Source organism: Haliaeetus albicilla, chromosome 3 (assembly GCF_947461875.1).
Source record: "Haliaeetus albicilla chromosome 3, bHalAlb1.1, whole genome shotgun sequence".
In the NCBI taxonomy this organism is placed as follows: Eukaryota; Metazoa; Chordata; class Aves; order Accipitriformes; family Accipitridae; genus Haliaeetus; species Haliaeetus albicilla.
Window position 1 is genome coordinate 24,987,671 of NC_091485.1, and position 21,161 is coordinate 25,008,831.

At 40.9% G+C, this 21,161-nt stretch overlaps 1 protein-coding gene across 1 annotated transcript in view; it reads left to right on the plus strand.

Moving 5' to 3' along the window:
• The window catches only part of COLEC12 (collectin subfamily member 12), a 103,082-nt gene that overhangs the window by 68,622 nt on the left and 13,299 nt on the right, over nucleotides 1-21,161 (plus strand). The window contains exons 3-4 of the mRNA XM_069779123.1: nucleotides 12,627-12,749; nucleotides 19,569-19,667. Of these exons, the coding sequence (XP_069635224.1) occupies nucleotides 12,627-12,749; nucleotides 19,569-19,667 (222 nt within the window). The remainder of the gene's footprint in view (nucleotides 1-12,626; nucleotides 12,750-19,568; nucleotides 19,668-21,161) is intronic.

The window sequence follows — 21,161 nt, forward strand, 5'->3', positions numbered from 1 at the left end:
TCAATTAGGGGAAGAAACCACAGGTCTCCCTTACAACTTCTCCTCTAAAATAAAATTCACAAATTCCCGCTTGCAGCTATAGATTTATATAATGCCTTCTGCCTCTTAATTAAAATGTCCTTCATTATCTGGGTTTTTCTCTCCATCAAAGCACATAAAGTTTGTTGTGAAAACTTCTAATTTTTTAATTTCGTTTTCTGGATAAGAATAGCAATTCAATTTAAGCCTCCCACTGTAAACCTCAATGCCCTGATAAGACTTGTAGCAATGAGCCTGAAATGCCTGGTAAGATTTGAGTCCTCCATCTGCAGATGTGGAATCACAGGAGCCCCTGGCCTCATGGAAGCTCCCTCCCCTACGTGCTGCTCTGGAGCTGGACACCCTAAAACTCCATGGCTCCATTAAAAAATATTTTGCAAATACTTAGTTTTCCATGATTTTGTAAGCTATCAAGAAAAGGATTATAACCAGGAGTATATGTTTCAGGAAAATTATTATTATTATTATTATTATTATTGCAGTATTATTATTACTATTATTATTGTAACTGTAGCAACATGTTTAATGCTGTGTTAGGGGTGGTCTAATAAATTTCCCAGGATATTAAAAAATGGCAGGTTGTGACAAGGCATACGTACACCCTACAGATTCAGTAGGTTAATGCTTTTAATGGATTTGTCAACTTCTGTATTTCCGTGATTGCAATAGAGTTTTCACCTACTTAACAGGTGATTGCATTGACATTAGGAAGGCAACGGGTAGGTGCTATGTAGGTAGGTAGGTAGTATGTTTGTTTTACTCCTGGCTAGTTGCTTATCTTGTCTGTGACTACTGTGCTCTGGATGCCCTTCTGCATAGCTTTTCCTCACTTGTAACAAGCAGATTCAACTCAGCAGTTTCCTGTGTTTATCAAGACAGTATAAATTTGCTTATTGCTTTGTTAGGAGGGAAAACACAAATCGCCTTCATCAACCACACTTCCACCTCTGTACAGGAAACTTCTTCTAGTAATTTACGGAATAAAAATTTCCTCTCTAGGTACAGATGAATATTAAGCAGGGAAATATCACAGAAATTGTGATGGTATTAGGTGGAAAAAATCCATTTATCAGGGCTGTTTGCTCCTTATATTGTACAGCCATTGCACAGCCATTGCACATTGGCACAACCATGTGAAAAATGTTTTGATTGCCTGAGGAATTCATTCTAAGTCTGCTTTTTATCCAGGAAATTGGATGCTAGTGAGGTGTGTATGAGCCGGGGTATGGGGAGAGCTCAGGAGCTGGAGATACTGCAGGACACAGAGAAGACAGGAGAGAGGGAAAAGGGGAGAACAGAATGAGAAAACTAAAAGATGGTAGCTGCGTTGGATCACGGTCCTTCATCTTAGCCTAGAGATCCAGCTTCACAGAGAAAAACATCCATTTTGAAGAGATAAGATTCAGGAAAAGGAGGCAGAGACAGGTGTGTTGGGGGAGGTTGGTTAGGCTGGAGGGTGGAAACAGGATTTATTGTCTCTACCATCAAGCCCGCAATATTTCTGAGGAAAAAGCTCTACCTTTAGAAAGGGGTTTTAGAAGGGCAGTGAGGTGCAAAATAAATTCTAGCCCTGACAGCCCCTCTCCTTTGGAGGTGATTTAATACCATGTCTCGATCTGGCCGAGGGGACTAAGGCAGCACACTTCCAGAGGAGCAGTGTTCATACCTGGACATAATTTCTCTCCTGTAGTTGAACATGTAGCCTCAGGAGATTCGGAATTAATTTACAGCCAGTGGATTTGTGACCATGAGCTACGTTCAATGCAGTGCCTGCAAGGATCCTTTCTTCTCTGTTCAGTGTTGGTATCTCAGCCAGACAGTCTTGATATCATCATGCAAAAGGCTAGTCAGAAGTGGCAATTGGCACTCACAGCCATAATCAAATGCATCGAGCAGGCTTCCGTATCCATACTGTGTTTTCTGCACTCACTTTCTTCTGTGAGGTCCTACTGTATTCTTCTCCATGGCCCTCTTCATTTCTGGGATCACGTTCCAAGTAAGGGGCCTAAGTAACTGCTAAGTACCCAGCACGAATAGAAACACCGTCACCTCTTCTTTTATGTGCACATAAGTCTTTTAAATTCCAAATAATGTCCTCAGATAGACTTTTCAGCTGGAAAAGGGGCAATTGTTATATTAGAATGCTTCTTAATGAAGGCAATGGAAGCCTTACCACTAAATCCAGCAAAGGGCGGATAAAGGTCTATATATTAATTTGTGGGATCAAATCATCATTAAGTTTTTTCAGTTCTATTAATGTCAGCACTTCATTGCAGCATTCCAGCTGGAACATGTGACAAAGCCTGCAGGTATTGATGCATCTGCATTTTAAAGCTTACAAATCACAGTCCTTATAATTTTCTCAGAGTTTTGCTTTTTGGCATGAAGTTGGGCATACTTGTTCATAGCCTGCAGACAATCATTTTTTCCTGCTGAAAGTCTCATCAAAAGTAGCTCTGTGTTTTTCTCTAATGGAAAAAGATAAATACAATTTTTATGCCATCAAATAAGATCTAAACATTATTTTGTTCCGCTCCACTAGGTAATAGAGGAGAGAAAAAAAACCTGATGAGTGAGAAGGGCACACAGTGTGCTTCCAACTACCTAGTGAAAATTGGTTTAGATTCATATGAGTTATAAGAGTTTAAAAGCACACTTTGAAGAGACACATGGGATTTTATAATGCGCTTAAACAAATGACCTGCCTCGACCATGTTAGTGTTGCATGTGTGCACGTAGGTATCCATACAGAAACTTCTGCGGAACAGATGGTTGCCGAGTATTCCCATTTAACTTGTACAGGCACATAAAAAAGTTTAATTTCTGTAGATAGCTGGAATAGCATTTGTGGTAGCATCGGTGAACACAGAAATGTAGCCTCATTGTCTGTCGCTGGAGTCTTCATTTGGCAAGGGTGAGCTTTTCTTGTTTTGTTAAATAGTGATCCAACATTTTTAGCACTGTCCTTAACATAATGTTAAAATGTGTAGAAGTTAGTAAAACAAAGGATGAAAGCTTCCCATGAAGAGAACGGTTTTTCCACCTGTGCTCTGGATGACTTCACCATGTTCCTGGTGAGCTGCTCTGCAGCACAGGTGTCACTGCTGGTGATATCAGCACCTACCATGCTCACAGCCCCAGACAAGATCATGTTGACCTCTTAAACAAGTGTATCTCAAAAGCCACAAAGCACAGAGTTATTATTTTTTCTACTTACCAGTTAATGTAACACCATTACTAAGGTCGCTAACACCTAAATACTGTGTTATAAAAATAGAGAATGTTACAGGAAATCCACACTTTCAGTGTGTTACCTTTTTTCCTCATTTCAGTCAAATGTAGTTTGAATTAAGACTAAAAATCATGTACATTAATCATCAAATTATACCATCTTAATTAGGAGCTATGGTTCATTAGGAAGCTTGTTTATTTCAGAACAGAGGGCCCAGACTTAGACAGAAATGGCATTACTTTGCCATCTGGCATAACTCTGAAGGACAGATCCCTTCTGTGACTTTGCAAATGCTTTGTTCACTCTAGTTTTAATTAACTCATTGGGTTGTGTATCCTCAGGTTGTCTTAGGAGGCTGTGGCACAAACAAAAGGTCTGGCTTTGATCTCACTATAGATCTGGCTACATGTCTTCTTGTGAGGCAGTCTAAATTCTTCTCTTTTGGGATACAGTTTGAGAGGCTCTTTGCTGTGATGTATCGTGGCTGTCTTGCCTGCCATTGAACAAGTCTTCAGTTCATACATGATTTTCATCTTCTTTTAACTGTTCTAGTTTTTCTTTCATCTTCTGAACAACCTAATTAGATTTTGGGGTTTAGTTCCAGAGAGGTGCACTGAGTGATTCCTTGCTTGATTTTCAGTGACTGAGGATAGACACATAAAAGCACCAGCACTTACTGGATTTTGTTCTGGTTTGAGTTAAGTTCTAGATCTGTCTTTAAATCTAATACTCTATGCGATGTTAGACCATCTGGTGGTGTGATATTTGTAACGCATTGCTATGGCTGGACCTTAAACTGTTGCAAATCCATTATTTTTCTTAAAATTTACCATGCTGGTCCTTCAGTTCTGCTCATAATATTTGCCTAACATACAGTTCAGATACTCAGCAGACTTTGCTTAGCCTGTGTTGTGGTCAGGCTTTTTGTATCCTTTCAATTAAGATATTTAGTGTTTAATCACAGTAGGACATTGTTTGGTAATACTATATAATTAAATGGTGATGGTCGTTGAAGTGTATAATTAGGATTTCTGACAATTCATTGTGAATCTCTGGTCTACTGTGAAGAACAAAGCCAGAGAGAAAATGCTAGCTGGGTTATATAAATAAGTGAGAGATGATGGTCAGGCTAAAAGTGAGGGTTCTCCCCTTCTTTAATGAAAGGGTTTGTGTACATTACATAGAATAAAGTATTTCTTAGGCCGAAAGCTTTCCAGAGATAATAGTGTTGGCCCTCTGAGGCTCTTTATTATGTCAGATGTGGGATTTGGATTTACAGGAAGCAGCCACTGCCTCCAACAGACTCAGTCTGGTGGAGGAGAATTTGCCTCGCCTCCCCTGCATGCAGAGCTTTGGGCTGCAACCTGTGGATCATCAAGGGTGGGGTTTTCCAAGGTGTCCCAGAGAAGGAAGCCCCCCATTTCCACTGAAATACCCTGGGCTCCTGGGACAAAGTGCCCCCCTCCAGCTTCAGGGGATGAGGGACACAGTGAGCCCTGGCGGCCCCAGCCCCAGCATTGCCCCCTCAGTGGTGAGAATGGCTCTTTAGGGGCAGGATTATGAAAAATCCTCTAAATGGTGGATTATTCTATTGTCTTAAGCCCTAAGGAACAACTCCTCCCTGCTTTTTTAACAGTCTAGGATATGCTGTTGTCCTGAAAGCTGAAAGTCTCATAATTATATAGCTGCAAGAATCATAGAATAGTTTGGGTTGGAAGAGACCTTTCAAAGTCATCTAGTCCAACCCCTGCAATGAGCAGGGACATATTCAACTAGATCAGGTTGCTCAGAGCCCTGTCCAACCTGGCCTTGAATGTTCCCAGGGACGGGGCATCAACCACCTCTCTGGGCAACCTGTTCCAGTGTTTCACCACCCTCATCATAGAAAATTTCTTCCTTCTGTCTAGGCTAAATCTACCCTCTTTTACGTTAAAACCATTACCCCTTGTCCTATCACAACAGGCCCTACAAAAAGTCTGTCCCCATCTTTCTTATAAGCCCCCTTTAAGTACTGGAAGGCTGCAGTAAGGTCTCCCCGGAGCCTTCTCTTCTCCAGGCTGAACAACCCCAACTCTTTCAGCCTGTCCTCACAGGAGAGGTGTTCCATCCCTCTGGTCATTTTTGTGGCCCTCCTCTGGACCCGCTCCAAGAGGCCCATGTCTTCCCTGTGCTGAGGACCCCAGAGCTGGAGGCAGCACTCCAGGTGGGGTCTCACCAGAGCGGAGCAGAGGGGCAGAATCCCCTCCCTCAACCCACTGGCCACACTGCTTTGGATGCAGCCCAGGGTATGGTTGGCTTTCTGGGCTGCAAGCGCATGTTGCCGGCTCACACCCAGCTTTTCATCCACCAGTACCCCCAAGTCCTTCTCTGCAGAGCTGCTCTCAATCCCTTCATCCCCCAGCCTGTATTGATACTGGGGGTTGCCCCAATCCGGTGCAGGACCTTGCACTAGGAAAGAAAGGGGCACCAGGGTGAAAAAGAAATCCCACAGTGTGAAGCTTAGGATAAAATCACAAGCACTGGCACCACTGGCCCTGGCAGGAGTCACGCAGCTCTTTTGAGGCATAAATTCTCAGAACAGGCTTTTGAGGTGTGTTTTTTCCCCTTCAGAGGTTATTCATACAAGCTGCTAGCTATGTAACAGGGTGATTGGGTTATGCAGGATACTGTAGAAACCTGTGAGGATGGAGTGATTTAGGGTTGGTCCATTTATTTATTAATTTATGAAGAAAGAAGCTCTGTGTCTCGCAGTGTTTATTTGAAATAGAGTGGCTGTTCCATCCTCTGTCTTGCTGCCATGTTTCATGATTTTCCACCTGGCATAGGAAAACTGGCACAAGTTAGGTGAGTACATACCCACCGCTTAGATTTCAAGTTTCGCTGCTTTAATTGCCTCCTAGTAAATGACCAGAAACCTTTTCAAAATAAGCATAGCTTGCATTTATCCCTATTTGATTACAAAACCAGAAACAAAACTAGTAAATTCCGGAACAAATGACAGCATTTTTGTGCTAAATATTTTTTCCAATGGCATTGTAAAAATCTGAGAATGAAGTTAAGCAGGCTGTCGCGATCCACCTGCCCACAAGGTAGCACTGCACCACCTGGGCAAGCAGGACCATTGCCATTGCAGAGCCCGGGCTTGGAAAGAGTGTGGATGTGGGAGGAAGGCTGGCACTCGTGTTCCCCTTAGGGCCGAGTGGAAAGGAAATCATGGCAAGAGACTGAGCGAGAAGTGAAGAAGGGGGTGGCAGCAGACACAATTCAGTAGTATCACCCCTGTTTTATAATGTACAATAAAGGGCCTTAGTTTGCCTGGTCAAGAGCTCTTCCCCACAAAGCCCTGGGGATGGATGTGCATACGTGAGGGAGCTGTGATGTGAGGAATGGCTCAGCGTGCCACTGAAGGCAGGAGCATGGCTCTGCCAAACCAGGCGCTTCACAACTGCAACCTAAGGACTCAGTGCTTTCCTGCAGGCCAGTCGTGCAATAACTGTGACGTTTGCTCTTTTAGCCATGCTTACCCCCAGGAAGGGTTGTCCAGCAGCATTTAGGTCACAGAGATGGAGAGGGGCTGGGGCAGCTGCTCAGAGAAGCCCTAGTATATGCTATGCTTCCCATGACTGCAGCCTCATGCTGAATGCCCATCCAATAACTTGGGGATGGGCATAGACCTTTACGCATTAGCTAGGAAAAATGTAGGGTGTCTATTTACACTTAATTCAAGTTATAGCCTTTATAGTGTAAGAATATACTCTAAACTGAAGGAAGGAGACTTATCTCAAAATAATAATTTAAAAAAACATGAACCAGTCTCAGTTTTTGCCATTTATAACCATTATAAAAAACAATTGCTTTCTGAGGTAGGTTAGTCATATGGAGCCGTCGAATCATCGGTTTTGCTGACTGCAATGAAACCATTCATGGAGGATCACAGGAATTGTTTTCATGAAGGGTAGGTTAATAACCTATAACACCACGCAAAAGAGAAGACAAAAATCTCACTTTGAATTTTGTGGCTGGCTGGATCCAGTAATCTCAAAGCTATACAAAGTTTATTGTTGGCAAAGATGTGTCTGCTTTCGATTTGAGTGTGCTAATGTAATATGGAAAAGCTTCCCTGTAAAAAACATATACACACATATTTTTTTTTCTATATATTTCAACATAAGTGTGTGTGTGTGTATGTGTGTATATATGTACATGCTTATATGCCTGAATTTTAAAATCCTCTCTGTCCTAAGAGACAGACTTACTGTCCTAATGGCTAGTCATGCATATTAGTAAAAAACTACCATTTTACACTTGGGTGCCTGAATTTAAGCACTTACAGCCAGTTTTTTCAAGGCATTTAGTTATTTACACCTAGAGTTGGGTTCCTCATGGGATCATCTACTTTTGCTAGTGAGATAGATAGGCACCCACTGGGAGCTTGTTACAACTCTGCGTGGTTACCTCTCAGTATCTGATTCCTATCTACATGTTGAATCACAGAATCATAGAGTGGTTTGGGTTGGAAGGTACCTTAAAGATCATAGTTCCAACTCCCCTGCCATGGGCAGTGATACCTTCCCATGGCAGGGGGGTTGGAACCAGATGGACATAGTTTGCTCAGGCCCCTTTAAATATAAATATTAGATCTATTGTTCATCAGTTTTGCAAACATTCGCTTTGAGAAATTTATCATTTGATGGCTGCAAACTAGGCTTGCAGTCTTCCTTCCAAAATTCAACATAGGTTATCTCTCTTCAGTGAATCACACTGGGGAAAACCCCTCGTAACTAATGTATGTATTTTCATTTCCCGCACTACATTTCTTCAATCATCTTATCAGTACATTTTTTGTCATGGTTATGAAGGGAACCTTGCATCTTTGTCAAAACTGATCTGCTAGCAGAAATATTATGAGGCCACCTAAGATCCTGCAGCAAGCACCAAGAAAAGGACATAGAAGCAAATGCTTTTAAAAAAATTATTCAGCAAAAAAAAATATGTGTGCACATCATATTTGAGTGTTCAAAGATATGTTCCTGAAGTGTAACATAGTTGAGGAGTCAGGCATTTTGTAAGGTGGTTACTCCATGTCAAAGAGCAAATAAAGTTAGTCTCCCATTAAAAAACACGGAACAACAACAAAAAAACCCCAACCAAAACCACAAGCTCCTCTCCCAGAAAAACCTCTGCTTATCTGGAGCCCAAAAGGAATCTGCAGATGTATACCCCCTGCATGAGAACAAAGTCTTCAGTCACTGGAATGCAATGCTATAAAAACAAATACTACAAAGCCTGGTAACAGGGGGATGTCTCACTTGCATATTTTTTTGTGACCATCTTGGTTTGCAGAGAAGGGGCTCCCCAATGCATGTGAGCCAGCAGGATCTCTTTGTACTAGGTCGCTGTCTGTTTGGCCAGATGTCTTCCCAACAGTGAGATAGAAAAACCAGAGCTCTTATTAAAAGAAGTTGGGAAAAGGAATGGAAAAAAACATGTGTCCAGTGAAACAAGGCACATTTTGTCCCATCTGATATTTATTAAACGTTGATCAAATCAGCAGTGAGAAATGCACATCATGCGGAAGTGACCCTGGTTCCCTGGGTTTGGAAGTTAGTGACAAATGTCTGGGAGCAGACCAACATTGAAAACACGTGTACAGGACACAGAGAGGAGTGTGCTGCACTAGAAGCAACAATAACAAAGGGAGAAGAGCTTGACTTCAGCTGAGAACCCCTTTTGCAGGTTTTACATATGTTCTATCAATGGAATGAGCGTGTAGGGTCTTTCCCTGTACATTTACTCTATAGCTTTCTAGATGAGAGGTTACACATCTCCTGGAAGAACACTGCATTTTATGTAAGCCATGAAAGCAAGCAGTTGAGTGGGTAAAATTGGGGAAGTTTTGTCAAATTAAAGCCAACCTGCTCAGTTTTGTGTAATCACAACAAGCATTTGAAATCATCTCCCATCTGTTGTTGCTTAACGTTTTGGCTATCGTGTCTTGTCAGAGCAACCCTTCAATAAAAATGTGTCCTCACAGTGCAGACTAAATGCATCTCCTGTATCAGAACAATCTTATTTGGGCTTGGTCCTTAAATAGGGTAGTGGGGAAGAGCAACGGGGCAAGTTGAAGCCAAGGTATGTACTTGGGGAGGTTGTGGAGCCCTGGTTACACTGTAATTCTTCCCTATAGAGAGGGTTGCATTCCTGGCTTTTACCTTTGCTCATAGCCTGGATTATTTAACTGCACAGAAAGACATCAGAATGAGTCTTCCAAATCTTTTCTTCAAGGTACCTCTATCTTTAGTAATTTTTATAAGTCTAGTAAACTAGAAAGTCAGGTGTTAATAGTAGCAGAGTTAAGAGCTATGTATTTGCAATAAAGAATAAATTTAATAGCTCTGAAAGACTTTACCGTGTCTATCTCTAGGTAAAGGAAAACAAAGGAGCCTGTTAGAGCTCCCTGGCTTTTTACTCCAGCCCTGGACCTGGGACACGTTAGATGAGGGTAGCGGGGGTGCAATGGCAGTCAGATGCAGTTTTAAGCTGATAGGCAGAAAGCGCCAGCAGACAATGCAATACATGGTTCCAACCCAGCTTAGTTAATGGAATCACTCTAGCCTGTATGATCGCTTCAGGATGCTGTGTTTATATTACTGATACCAACAGCACTGGTCTGTTAGAAGTTGAAAAGGTCTGGCTTTTGTTGGGGCGCTGTTCTGATGTCAGTTTGAAATACGCTGAAAGTAAAAGTTCAAAAAAGCCAAAGTGCTGTTTTATTGAACCAGCAATAGAGAGAACTGAGACAAGTGAAACAAGATCCTTATGAAGCACTGGAACATACATGATGCTAGATGCTGAACTACAATACATCCAGTGACATCAGTGAAGTTTCAGTTCATTACACTACACAGGAAGCCAGAGTATGGTGACAGAAAGCAGGTCATGTCATAAAATGAGTAATCTTAATATGAGACTGTAATCAAGTGAAACTTTTTGATGTGCAGTTGCTGTCAAAGGTTTTGTTTTTATTTCTGCCTTTCTCTGTGCTTTGTACCTCTGCAGTCTATCAGTCTTCCCGGTTATGGATCTGGTCCTGCTTCCATTAACATTAAAATAGGGAGGATCAAGCTTTCTATTATCTGTGTACTTAGAAGGTGAATGTGATGTGCTTTTTGCCCCAAGTTTCTCATGGTTTTTGATATGTGGGATGTTCAAAGACTTAAAGGATTGGAATCTGAATTTTAAACCCTTCCGAGGAGGAACGATTCAGCGCTCAAGGGTTCAATGAGCCCATTGGTACCAGTTAACAGCAGCAAAATGGTGCTCCATACATCACAAGTTCCTACTGTGAAATAATTTCAGTCTCTGAATACCTACTGCAAACCCTTAGAAAACTGTACTTTCCCTCTCCAGCTTTTTCAGTATGCAGAGCTTCCCCACTAGCAATCTCCTTGAGATTGTCGGCCAAAGACAACCAGCCCACACATCAGGATCCATAAGCAAACTTGGCTATTGAATTATGGACACTTCACCTTTTCTTTTGTGTTGCAGGAGTTATCAGCCTTCCAAATCCAAGTCACCAATAAATGGGCTATGCAACTGCCTGTCTCTGTGCCAGCTCCCTTCCCTCCCACCTACCCAGGCAGGAAAGAAGCCTTTCCACTCTGGAGTTTCTGTTCTTGGGTGTATGCTTACAAGTCTTTGTCTCATTTTCCCCTGATGCTCCTGTTCCTGAAAAAAGAACCAGATGTTCCCAACTGGTCTTATGCCTAAACACCAAGGAACCCAAATCTATGACATATTGGTTTCATCACATGGCAGCAGAAAGTCATGTCACAGCTAAAAAGTTTGGAAAAAACATTAGGCGACATAATGCAGAAGGTGGGCTGACCTGTGAGATATGCATTTCTGCCTTAGCCATGGCTAGTATATGTGCAGAGGGAATTGAGGAAAATGCCTTGTCAAATAAACTTTGTATAAATCCTCTTCCTGAGTTGTTCCAATATGGTAATCCCTCCTTCAAGTACCCTGGGCTCAAGGAATTCACTGGAAACTGCTGTTCTTTGAGAGAGAAATACAGTTGACTTAACTTGATATGTTGGTCACCCATCCTCCGTGAACCCGGGGAAGTGGGCTGTGCTCTTCTCTTAAAAAATGAAAAATAAAAAACCATTCTGCAGAAGGTCATGAGTTGGGAAAAGTAAAATCATCTGTGGGTAGGCCTCGGGGGAAATATAAATTACTCATAAAAAGCTACGGAGCAAGTTTTGATTAGTTAAGTAATCTGGTACATAGAATTTATTAGAGCTTGAAGGTTTCCTGTGGGACTCCCCTAATAGTATACAAATAGAGTAAAATATCAAAGAAATGCATTTTCTGACAGACACAGAAAGCTACATTAATCCTGGCCTGCTTAACACACAACAGAAGGAGGGATAAATCCTGTCCATTAATTCCAGCACAGTGGTCCAGTATTCATGTTTTTACACATTTGTGTTTCTGACAAATTTCTTGGTAACTTAATCAAGGCTTCCAACACTCTCAAGCTGTTCCCAAGGAGGATGTAGAGAAAAGAGGAATATTGCTTCCCTAATAGACTCAAAGATATCAAACCATTCTGCAAACAGTGCAAATATAAAATAATAAAGGCCTGTTTTCTCTCAACTTGAAGCCCTTTTTCTTAAACTTGTCCACAAGGGGAAATTCACCAGCATTTTTCTGTTGGTATAGATGTACCACTAGCTTTACCAGTATAGCAATCCTTCTTTTCTGTGGAAATAATACTCTCCAAACCCCCCAAAAATAAGGAAAAAAGTCTTTCTCATTATGGAAAAAAAGTGTTCATATGGTAACCATTTGTGGTAATGGTTACACAGCAGGACCAGTACTCCTATCAGGTTTTCACAATGCTATTTTATTTCTGTATTTTCCTTCTGCCGGAGCATTTACTGTCTCCTCTTGCCTCTGTAGGGAGACTGAATGCTAAGAAAGAGCTGCTACAGTGTGATGCCTGACAGAGGAGATGCTAATAACCATTTGACTTCCAAAGCTCACCATAGTCTTGTTAGCACAATTGGAAAATAGCCCTGTCTCTCAGGAAAGCCACAGGTTTTCCAGTGAAGCAGAACCTACTTCTCTTCCACATGCTAAGATCCCAAAGTGATTGTATCACTAAGCTGATGCTTTAACCACTGTGGAGGCTATCCTGGCAGAACAGGCAGATAGATAGGCACCCATACATCATCTGCTTACATAAATAATTTGTTCTTTAGAGAATGGAGGAGAGGAAATGGGGAGATAAAACCAGCGATGTGTTCTTTGCCATTGTTTTAAAATTCTTAAAAATCTTCTTTTGCAGGTATTCAGGAGGGGACTCAATGTACCAAATGTAAAAATAACTGGGCACTGAAGTTTTCCATCATCTTATTATATATTTTATGTGCCCTGTTAACAATCACAGTAGCCATTCTGGGATACAAAGGTATGTATGCATCAGGCCCAACATTTCACTTTCAGCCAGGCATCCAAGAGCATTTACATATATCAGATAGACAGGCAGTTTATCACATTTCACCTTAAATATCGATACCTTGGCAATGTTGGCTTTTTGTACACACATAACAAACTGCAACCTTAGATTTTCACTTCCAAACAATTATGAAGTTTTGAAACTTGATTAGACATTTGAAAGAAAGAAAAAAGTTAGAACAAAATGATCATTCTTCCACACAAAGTACTAACTGGAAGACTTAAAGCTCTGTAACATGTGCTATACCTTGATTTCATTGAGGTTTTTTTACATATATTGCGCCTTTCCAGAATAAATATCCTTCTTAATGGGAGAGCCAGGAATAGTCTTACTAATACAATATTTATCACAGGAACAAAGTGTAGGATCAATATCACTTTGAAATATCTGGAAGAAAGATTGAACCAGGAGGTGCCATTGTTTTGAGTTATCTACAATTATTTTGATGAACAAAGATGCTTAGATGCTTTTGAAAGTAATTGCAAAGATTCTGGTAGTTGGGCAACCCAGTAATGGAGAAAATTTCATTTGTGCAAGTCATTGGTAGGGCACATTGGAAAGCACGACTTAAAATTCCCATATGTCCTCAGCACTAATTAACTGTAGCTACTTAGGCATTCTTATGAATGTTTTGATGTAAATGTCTGCATGTTGTGCAGTCACATCTGTAAGTTAAATAAATAAGACATGAGTTTCTGGTAAGAAAAAGAAAGTGAGTAACATCTTTGTGAGTATTATAACAGGACATCACAGCATGTTGCAGAGAAAACCAAGCTAGCTTTAAACTAGCTGCTTGAGTATGGCCCTGAGAGTAGCTTCAAAACCCCTCCAAGAAGCTGGGTAAATTCTTGTGATTAGCATGCAATGTGCCCTGTGCCACCAACAGCTGCACTTGTAGAAGAGCTGACATCACCTCTGTCCTTTGCCAGTGAAAGAAAATGAAATAGTAGAAATAGAAAGGGATAAATACTTATTTAGGAGGATTTGGTACAGTTTTGAGTGGGAAGAAAATTAAAACTGATTGGTTTAAATGGAAGATTTAGCCAGGGAGATGACAGAATGTGAAGGACAGATAGACACACGTAGGTATTCCTTTTTCATGATCAAGCAGACAGAACGTGGCAAATTAAAATCAAATGTAAAGAAATGCAGTACATATATAATTGGTCATACATTCTCCTGAAGAATGTGTAACTGGTCTCTGGAAGTCAGATTCTGAGGAAAAAAAAAACTTTCCAGGATTCAAAACCTTGTTCTTGATCTATAAAGATAAGATAATTTGGTTATATGGACTAGGGGAAGACAAACTTAGGCCTTTTCCAGGTACAAATCTGCAGAGATCTGCTTACAGCAGATGAGGATGGAATCCTTCCAGGCTATAACCCAGCCACTAAACGCCTGGGATTTAGCAGAATTTTCCTCAAGAGAGTTTTATACAAGGCTGTCAGTTCTGGGGCTCATCAAAAGACTCAGACCTCACTTGGCATCAGAAACAGCCTATCAAGTTGGAGGAACCATTGCTCTGTATCTTGCTTTGACAAGTGTTTTTTTGTGCAATAGTAATAAGAAAACTGTCCAAAAGATCTCTTTGGGAGAGGGAGTTTCTCTTCCTCATTTCAATCCACAATTTTCAAGCTTCTTTCTCCATGGGGGCCTCTAGCACTGTCTTTTCCCCAGGCTTTGCTCTCATCTTGAGGCCCCATCTTTGCTACACTAATTTCTAAACCTCCCTCTTGTACTGAGTAGTCATTGACACCTGACCAGGGACTAGTCTTTCTGTCATAGCAGTATCAGGGCAAGGACAAAAGAATTTTCTCTCCCACAAAAAAAATGGGAAAAAGATTATAGGAAGGTCGATAATGCACATCTTGCTCACAGACCTTAAGACATCTTGGTGACCACTGCTCCACCACTCACCTACTTGGTGACTGCTCCATCTGAATGCCAAGGGAAAGAAGCATATGCTGGAGAAAAGTCCTGTTTAGTCCAAGGTATCCTTTCTGTAATGCCAAGCAGCAAATGGTCATACGTCAGGCATTAATTTCGCCCTTTGTAACTGCAGCTTAAGAGCTTCATCTCCACAGTGCCCAAGCACTAATTTGCAGGGAAAACATGAGTTAGACAAAACCCCAGCTGACAGTACATATTCAAAGGAATTATTGAAATATTTTTGATCGTTGGGAAGGAATTAGGCCTTAAAGGAAGAACAAAACTCAAAATAAAATTTTATAGAGCTCTTGAACTCTCCTCTCTGCATTAGAGTTTTGCTTGTCTGTCTTATTGCAATATTACACTGAAAGAAGGAATTCTGCTGGCATCAGGGATTCTTTCAGTCTCTTAGCTAAGTTTCTATTAAATTTGCCTCCCACACTTATGTTTATAAAGCCCAAAACTACTTTTAAAACTTTCATTTCCTACGTGGTATTTAGATAACCTTTGTGATTTAAAATGTTAAAACTACTAATCAGTGGATTAAATATGGCAGGCAAAAAAATAACTCAATGGGAGGTGAAATCAACACAGAACAAACCTCCAAACTGGTGGTAAAAATTACATAGTCGTTGGAGAAACCTGAAACCAAAACATGAATTAAACATCAAGGTCATGAAGGAATAACAAGCTGAGTTTACTATTAGTTTGCTTTGAGAAGACATATTAAATTATTGTTAAAAGCATTAATAAAGCAATCTGTAGTTTTTTACTCATACTTTCTTAAATTAAATGCAAAATACAAAGTTACAATTTTTCTGGCACCAGCCAGTGTCGGATTAGCCTATTGAAGGTGAATGATCTTCCTGTGACTCACTCCAGTGAGGGAAGCTAGCATGCTCTCAGCTTGAATTTCTGGTAGTTCTCATTCTTTGGTCAGTCCTTGTTTTGAAGTTTCTTGACTAATGCCCTGCGTGACTTTCATCTACTTCTACGAGTTTGCCTGCCATTACCTAGGGCCCACACATCCTGGTGAGATGGCACATTTTGTCCCTACTTCCAAAACAGTGGCTCAGATGCAGGAGGTCCTCAATGTTCTGGTCAGCAACTACTTGAAATTTTGGCTTTGGAGGGTCTTTACCACATTTTCCAGTGACCTGGTCAGAAAGTGAGATGACAATGTAGAGAGATCTGACCAAGCTTAAGTCTCTAAGCTTAAGGCATAGATAGACTTTGCATTTTTGAGAGCAGCAGACTGTTGGGAGCAGCAGAGTGGCCTTCATAAGGGATATTATGGCTGGTCTGCCTGTTTTGCCTTTGCCTTTTTCTGGAGAAGATGGGAGATGGCTGTTCGAACCCAGGGCACCCCCCAGAGGTTTACTTCCACTCCTGAGAGTGCTCCACATGCTCACCTACCACCGAAGGCTCCATCCAGCGATGGTGGTGGGAGCTACTGCCAAGGAAGCAAAGGCATTCCCATTAATAGGACATCCATTCATATGACCCCTTTTCACAGCAAGAGCAACAAAACCTACTTTGGCCGTGGTGTTCTACTCGTTCTCCCCAGAGTTCATCCTTTCCACTTGCAGGCCAGTAGCAAGAAAGTACATAAGCTACAACTTGCTTGGGTAAGGAGTTTGGGCAGGAGATCAAGTCCCCCAGGCCCACAATTTGTTTGACCGTGGAGGCTAAGGTTCTGCCCCTGTGTAAAGCAAATATATGCATTGGTTTGTCTATGGGATGACAAAATTCAGCTTAGCCTGCATCACTGGCAATCCTTGAGCTAACCCTACAGTTCGCATTTGCAGAGACCTCCACTGTTTCTGCTGCTGGAGCTGGGTGGTTTGAACTTGGTTCTGGCCTCTCTCCTCTACACTTCACGACAGGGGAAACAATTAAAATAAAGGAAATGGTTTGCCTGATATAGCTAATTCTCCACTTCGCATCAGTTAATCTGGGTAAGTCATCATCAGTTTAGTGTCAAATAGACAAAAATCAATACCTTGTGTGTTTGAAAGTGGCCTTGTCTTTCCAGACTCTCTAAACCAGCATCGTCCAGCTAAGTGTCATGTCAGCCCACCCAATCCAGGGGTGCTGTCTTGCACCCAGTTACATGCTAGAATTAAGAGCTATTACTTTCTGTAGGTGGCATGCTGCTGGAGACTGAAAGACCTTTTAACAGTGCTCATTAGTGATCTTTCAGACACAGTTCAGGCACAGTCTTCCCCACATATCATGGCCAATTGTCAATAATACCAGTAAGGCTTCTGATTAAATTCCTGCTTCAACAAATTTTTGGGGTGTTCCACACAAAGAATGTCCATAGCTACAGACCAGCTCAGTCTTTAGAGTGGGGTGTTTTTTTACTTTCAGCAATGAAAATACCATACGCTGTTGTATCTTGAATTCCATCAGATCTCATTGAACTGCCAGTACAAGCTACTACATATTGATAGGATTTCTACTATTTTCATTTGCTTTGGACTCTTCAGGGGAATATTTTAACCCGAGTTTCCAGTGTTAGATTTCATTCAACCATGAAAACATTCTTGTTGTTATAGGACAGTGTAAAATCTCAGTTTTACAAACTTCAGATCTGAAGTACAAACTGGCATTCATTTGTACAGCAAAAGGAAGAAAGTACATTTTCCTTTCATTATTGATAACATATATCAATTTGCCAACTCCAAGTGTATTGCATAACTGGAGAAACCAGGTGAATATTACACTAAATCTGAATTAACAAGACCCATCGGTGATGTGACATTGCTAGTCAAGGCACAGGTCCAGCAGAAACACTTGGAGTAGGCCTGCTTTTCAAATCCAGATGCTGTCCTCTTTAAGTGCCCAGAGTGAACCATGTCCTTCACACTGACTATCCACAAGCAAAGCGGAACACAACAGACTGAACAAGGAGCTGGCTAGAGCTAGCCAGAAGGAAGAACCAAGTATGCTCCCTACACTCACTGCATGTGACGCATAGGTGTAAACATGCATCAGTAGAGTGTCAGAAGTAACTGAAGGACTTTTGCTGATCTGGGCTCCAGCCTGGAAGACAGTTTGGCAGGACAAACAGAGTATCAGCTCTGAGTTCATTTAGGAAAAATGGCATACAGCATTTTGACAAGTAACTTTAATGGGCAGAAGAACAGTGAAAAATTAGTGCTGTATTGGGGGGAAGAATGCTTTCTAAAGCAGAAGGTATTGAGCAATGATCCCCCTGAAAAAATAAAGCCATTATTGTAGCCTGGATCTGGTGCTTAGCAAGCAATCTGCCATCATCTCTAATACAGAAAGCCACACTCTGATTCGTATCTTTGCACACACAGTAGAGTCTCTGTTTTCCTGGCTTGTAAGCAGTATAGAAAGGAGCAGACAGCTAATTCGCTAAAGGGTGTCTAGTCTCTCTGAAAACCTTGAGACTTTTTCTCTGTTGTAACTCCATTCACCTGAGTGCAGTTGCACCAGAGATAATCTTGGTGTGCTTTTTCTCCTGTTGGTTTTGGGGAAGCAATAAAAGCCTGCTGTGTAACTGCGGTACCCAGAGTCAGAAAAACAAGGGGAAAAGTTAATAAAAAAGCAGCACTTGGTGGACTACACTTTAAAGGTCTGGGATTCTTGTGGTTGATCATGAACAGCAAAAGATCCCCTAAATTTCCACTTCTAGTAAAAAACCAAATCTTTACATATCAACAACTTCTGTGAAGCTATTTCCTAGCTGCAGATTATCTCCCACACAGAAAGAGTTAGCAGTACCCCCTACACCACACAGGTTTACAGAATTGGCTTCACTATCTCAAGAGATGGGAAGAACCTTATTTCTTCTGTTTGAAAGAGGGAGCTGGCACGATAACTTGTGTAGCCTCTCCCAGGGTTGGTTCAGATCAATTCCGTTCCCAGTGTAGCAAAAGGGCTAAATAATCTTGTGATGAGAAGAAATTTCTGCCCCTGGTTGCTGCTTGAATGCAAAAGCCTATTAGACAAGATTTGGTGTGGAAGCTGAAGGCTGCCTCTAAGCTTGCAAGCATTTCACATTTTTGCCACTGGAAGCCACCCCAGGCTCTTTATTTGTTGCTCTGCTTTTTCCATTGCCATATCGATTCCATCAAATAATCAGATTGTCTTAGTGACAAGAAAATGACTCAGACATTACAGAATAAAGAGCACATCAGCCATAAATATGCACTTGCTGAATGACCATCCTTTCAATCTTAATGAGGCAGAATGGTTTCAAGACCATTTTGAGTGATCTGTACCATTATCAAGATGTTTAAAAGTTGATCCCCAATATATTTAGTAATTGCATCTTCAAACTGCTATCTCAGTCCAAAGTTTGCTATCCAGGTGGCAATTTTTAATGATTAAAAGGCACAGGAAAAAAAAGAAATGTACTTTTTAGGGAGAAATGGTGCATAGCAAAATAAAAGGAAGTCTTCTCTCATGTGTCTGACCCTTTAGCAATCAGTCTTCCTTTGCCACACAGCACTGCGCTTGGAGCATGAAAATACTGTTAAAAGAAAAGGACTTGGTTCATGAGGAAAACCCTCAAAAAGGGATTTCCTCATTCAGAAGAGAGATTGCTGATGAACAAAGAAATGTTTGGGGACTGTTGGCAGACTGAAGAACTGGAAGAATGCTGGGTCCCACCAGCAGATAGGAGCTCATCCTTCCAACATTTTACAGAGCAACAACAGAGTGTAGTGGCAAGCAAGGCAATTTTAAAGTGGTTGCTTTTTTTGTTTGATAGTAGTGGTTGTTTTTATGGTTTGCTTTATTGTTTACTAGACTTTTTTCATAATTTCACTTTTCTTCTTTTCATAAAATACTGTTCTTTTTCCCTAGTTGTAGAAAAGATGGACAATGTGACAGGTGGCCTGGAAACGTCCCACAGAAGATATACAGAAAAGCTCACCGAGGTAGAGAGTGATCTGAAGAAATTAGGTAATCTACACAAGCAAAACCCCTTTGTATTATGGCTTTGGGGTATTCTCCTGGCAGATAGTGGCAGGAAATTTGTCTGAAAAAATTTCTGGCTATGACAAGATACAGCACGTCTATTCCAATTTCGCAAGTACTTGGGAAACACTTAAAAATAGTTAAGATCAGCTCTACTTAAGACAGCATTTTAAGCATACTTCAATATTTATAGTTCCCACTGAAGTCACTCTGAAATAATTTATACTAAAATAAACAGATACTTGAAGGTTGTCCTCAGGAGAGAGTCTTCTCTGAGGTAGAGATGTAAAACATAGCAGAAGCTGTTCCACAGCACAAGAGATTCTACATAAAATGAAAATCTGTCACCTGGTCATCTTGATGCTGTTTTAGCAATTAAGATTCAAAACTGAAGGCCATTTTAAGGAGTGCACAAATAATCAGTTGTTCAAAACTCTTACATCTGAGGCAAGTTGATTACTTCCATAAAATGTTTCTTAATCATCTCAGGGAATATAGGACACAAGGTTGTTATGAGTTCATGTCTCCCAAGTGCTATCACAGTTCTCAGTTTGCAGTAAGATGAAAAAAGATCATGGATAAGGATTCTACTCACTAAGTGTACATTTCCACCTTTCTTCCTTGTCTGGGAAGGAAGCAGAGCTGTTATCAATTTATATATACATAGACTTATAGTTTATTTAATTTGTTTTTATATGAATGCTAATATACACATACATGCATGCACTTGTTGAAATAAATTTTGTTTAGATTCATAAACCATATATTGAGACACATATTTCTAAGAAAAATTAATTGCTTGCAGCTTGATCATAAATTTTTACAACTTTTTCCCCTCAAAAAATAGCTGGATTCTGAAGTATTTCCACACTGCATTTAGTTCAAAGACATGGGGTAATTCAGTGGCGTGTATTTTTACTTATGCATGTACAGAAATAATTGTTACACTTTAAAGCACATGCAACCTTTTGGGTTATATTTGGGTTATTATACTATGCTGATTAAATTTTCACAACTTGGAGCACCTTTGATTCATTCACACCCACACATTTTTACATGCTGCTGGATGGATGGCCAGTGAGATGCTCAGGACCATCAGTTCCCATTTAAATGGACTTGACATAAAGGAAGTTAAAAAACTTATGGGGCAATGTGTGTGGGAGGCATAAAGGTAAGAGAACTGCTGTAGGGCCAGTAGGATAACAGCATGCGCTAAATGAAAGACAGGCCTTCGGGGATTAGCTGTATGTGGACCTGGCAGTTGTCAGAGTTGTGTGAGGAACACAATATAATTTGAGCTATAATCGAGAGGTAAACATAGAGTCAGAGCTGAGAAGATCCTGGAGTGAGACAAGTGGCAGGGAGAGGAACCGTGCTTGGGAAGATGTCCATCCACAAAAGACTCCGTAAACACTTCAGACTGAAGTCTCACAAGCCAGCATTTGATGTTTGCCATCACGAGTCACTGAAACACACCAG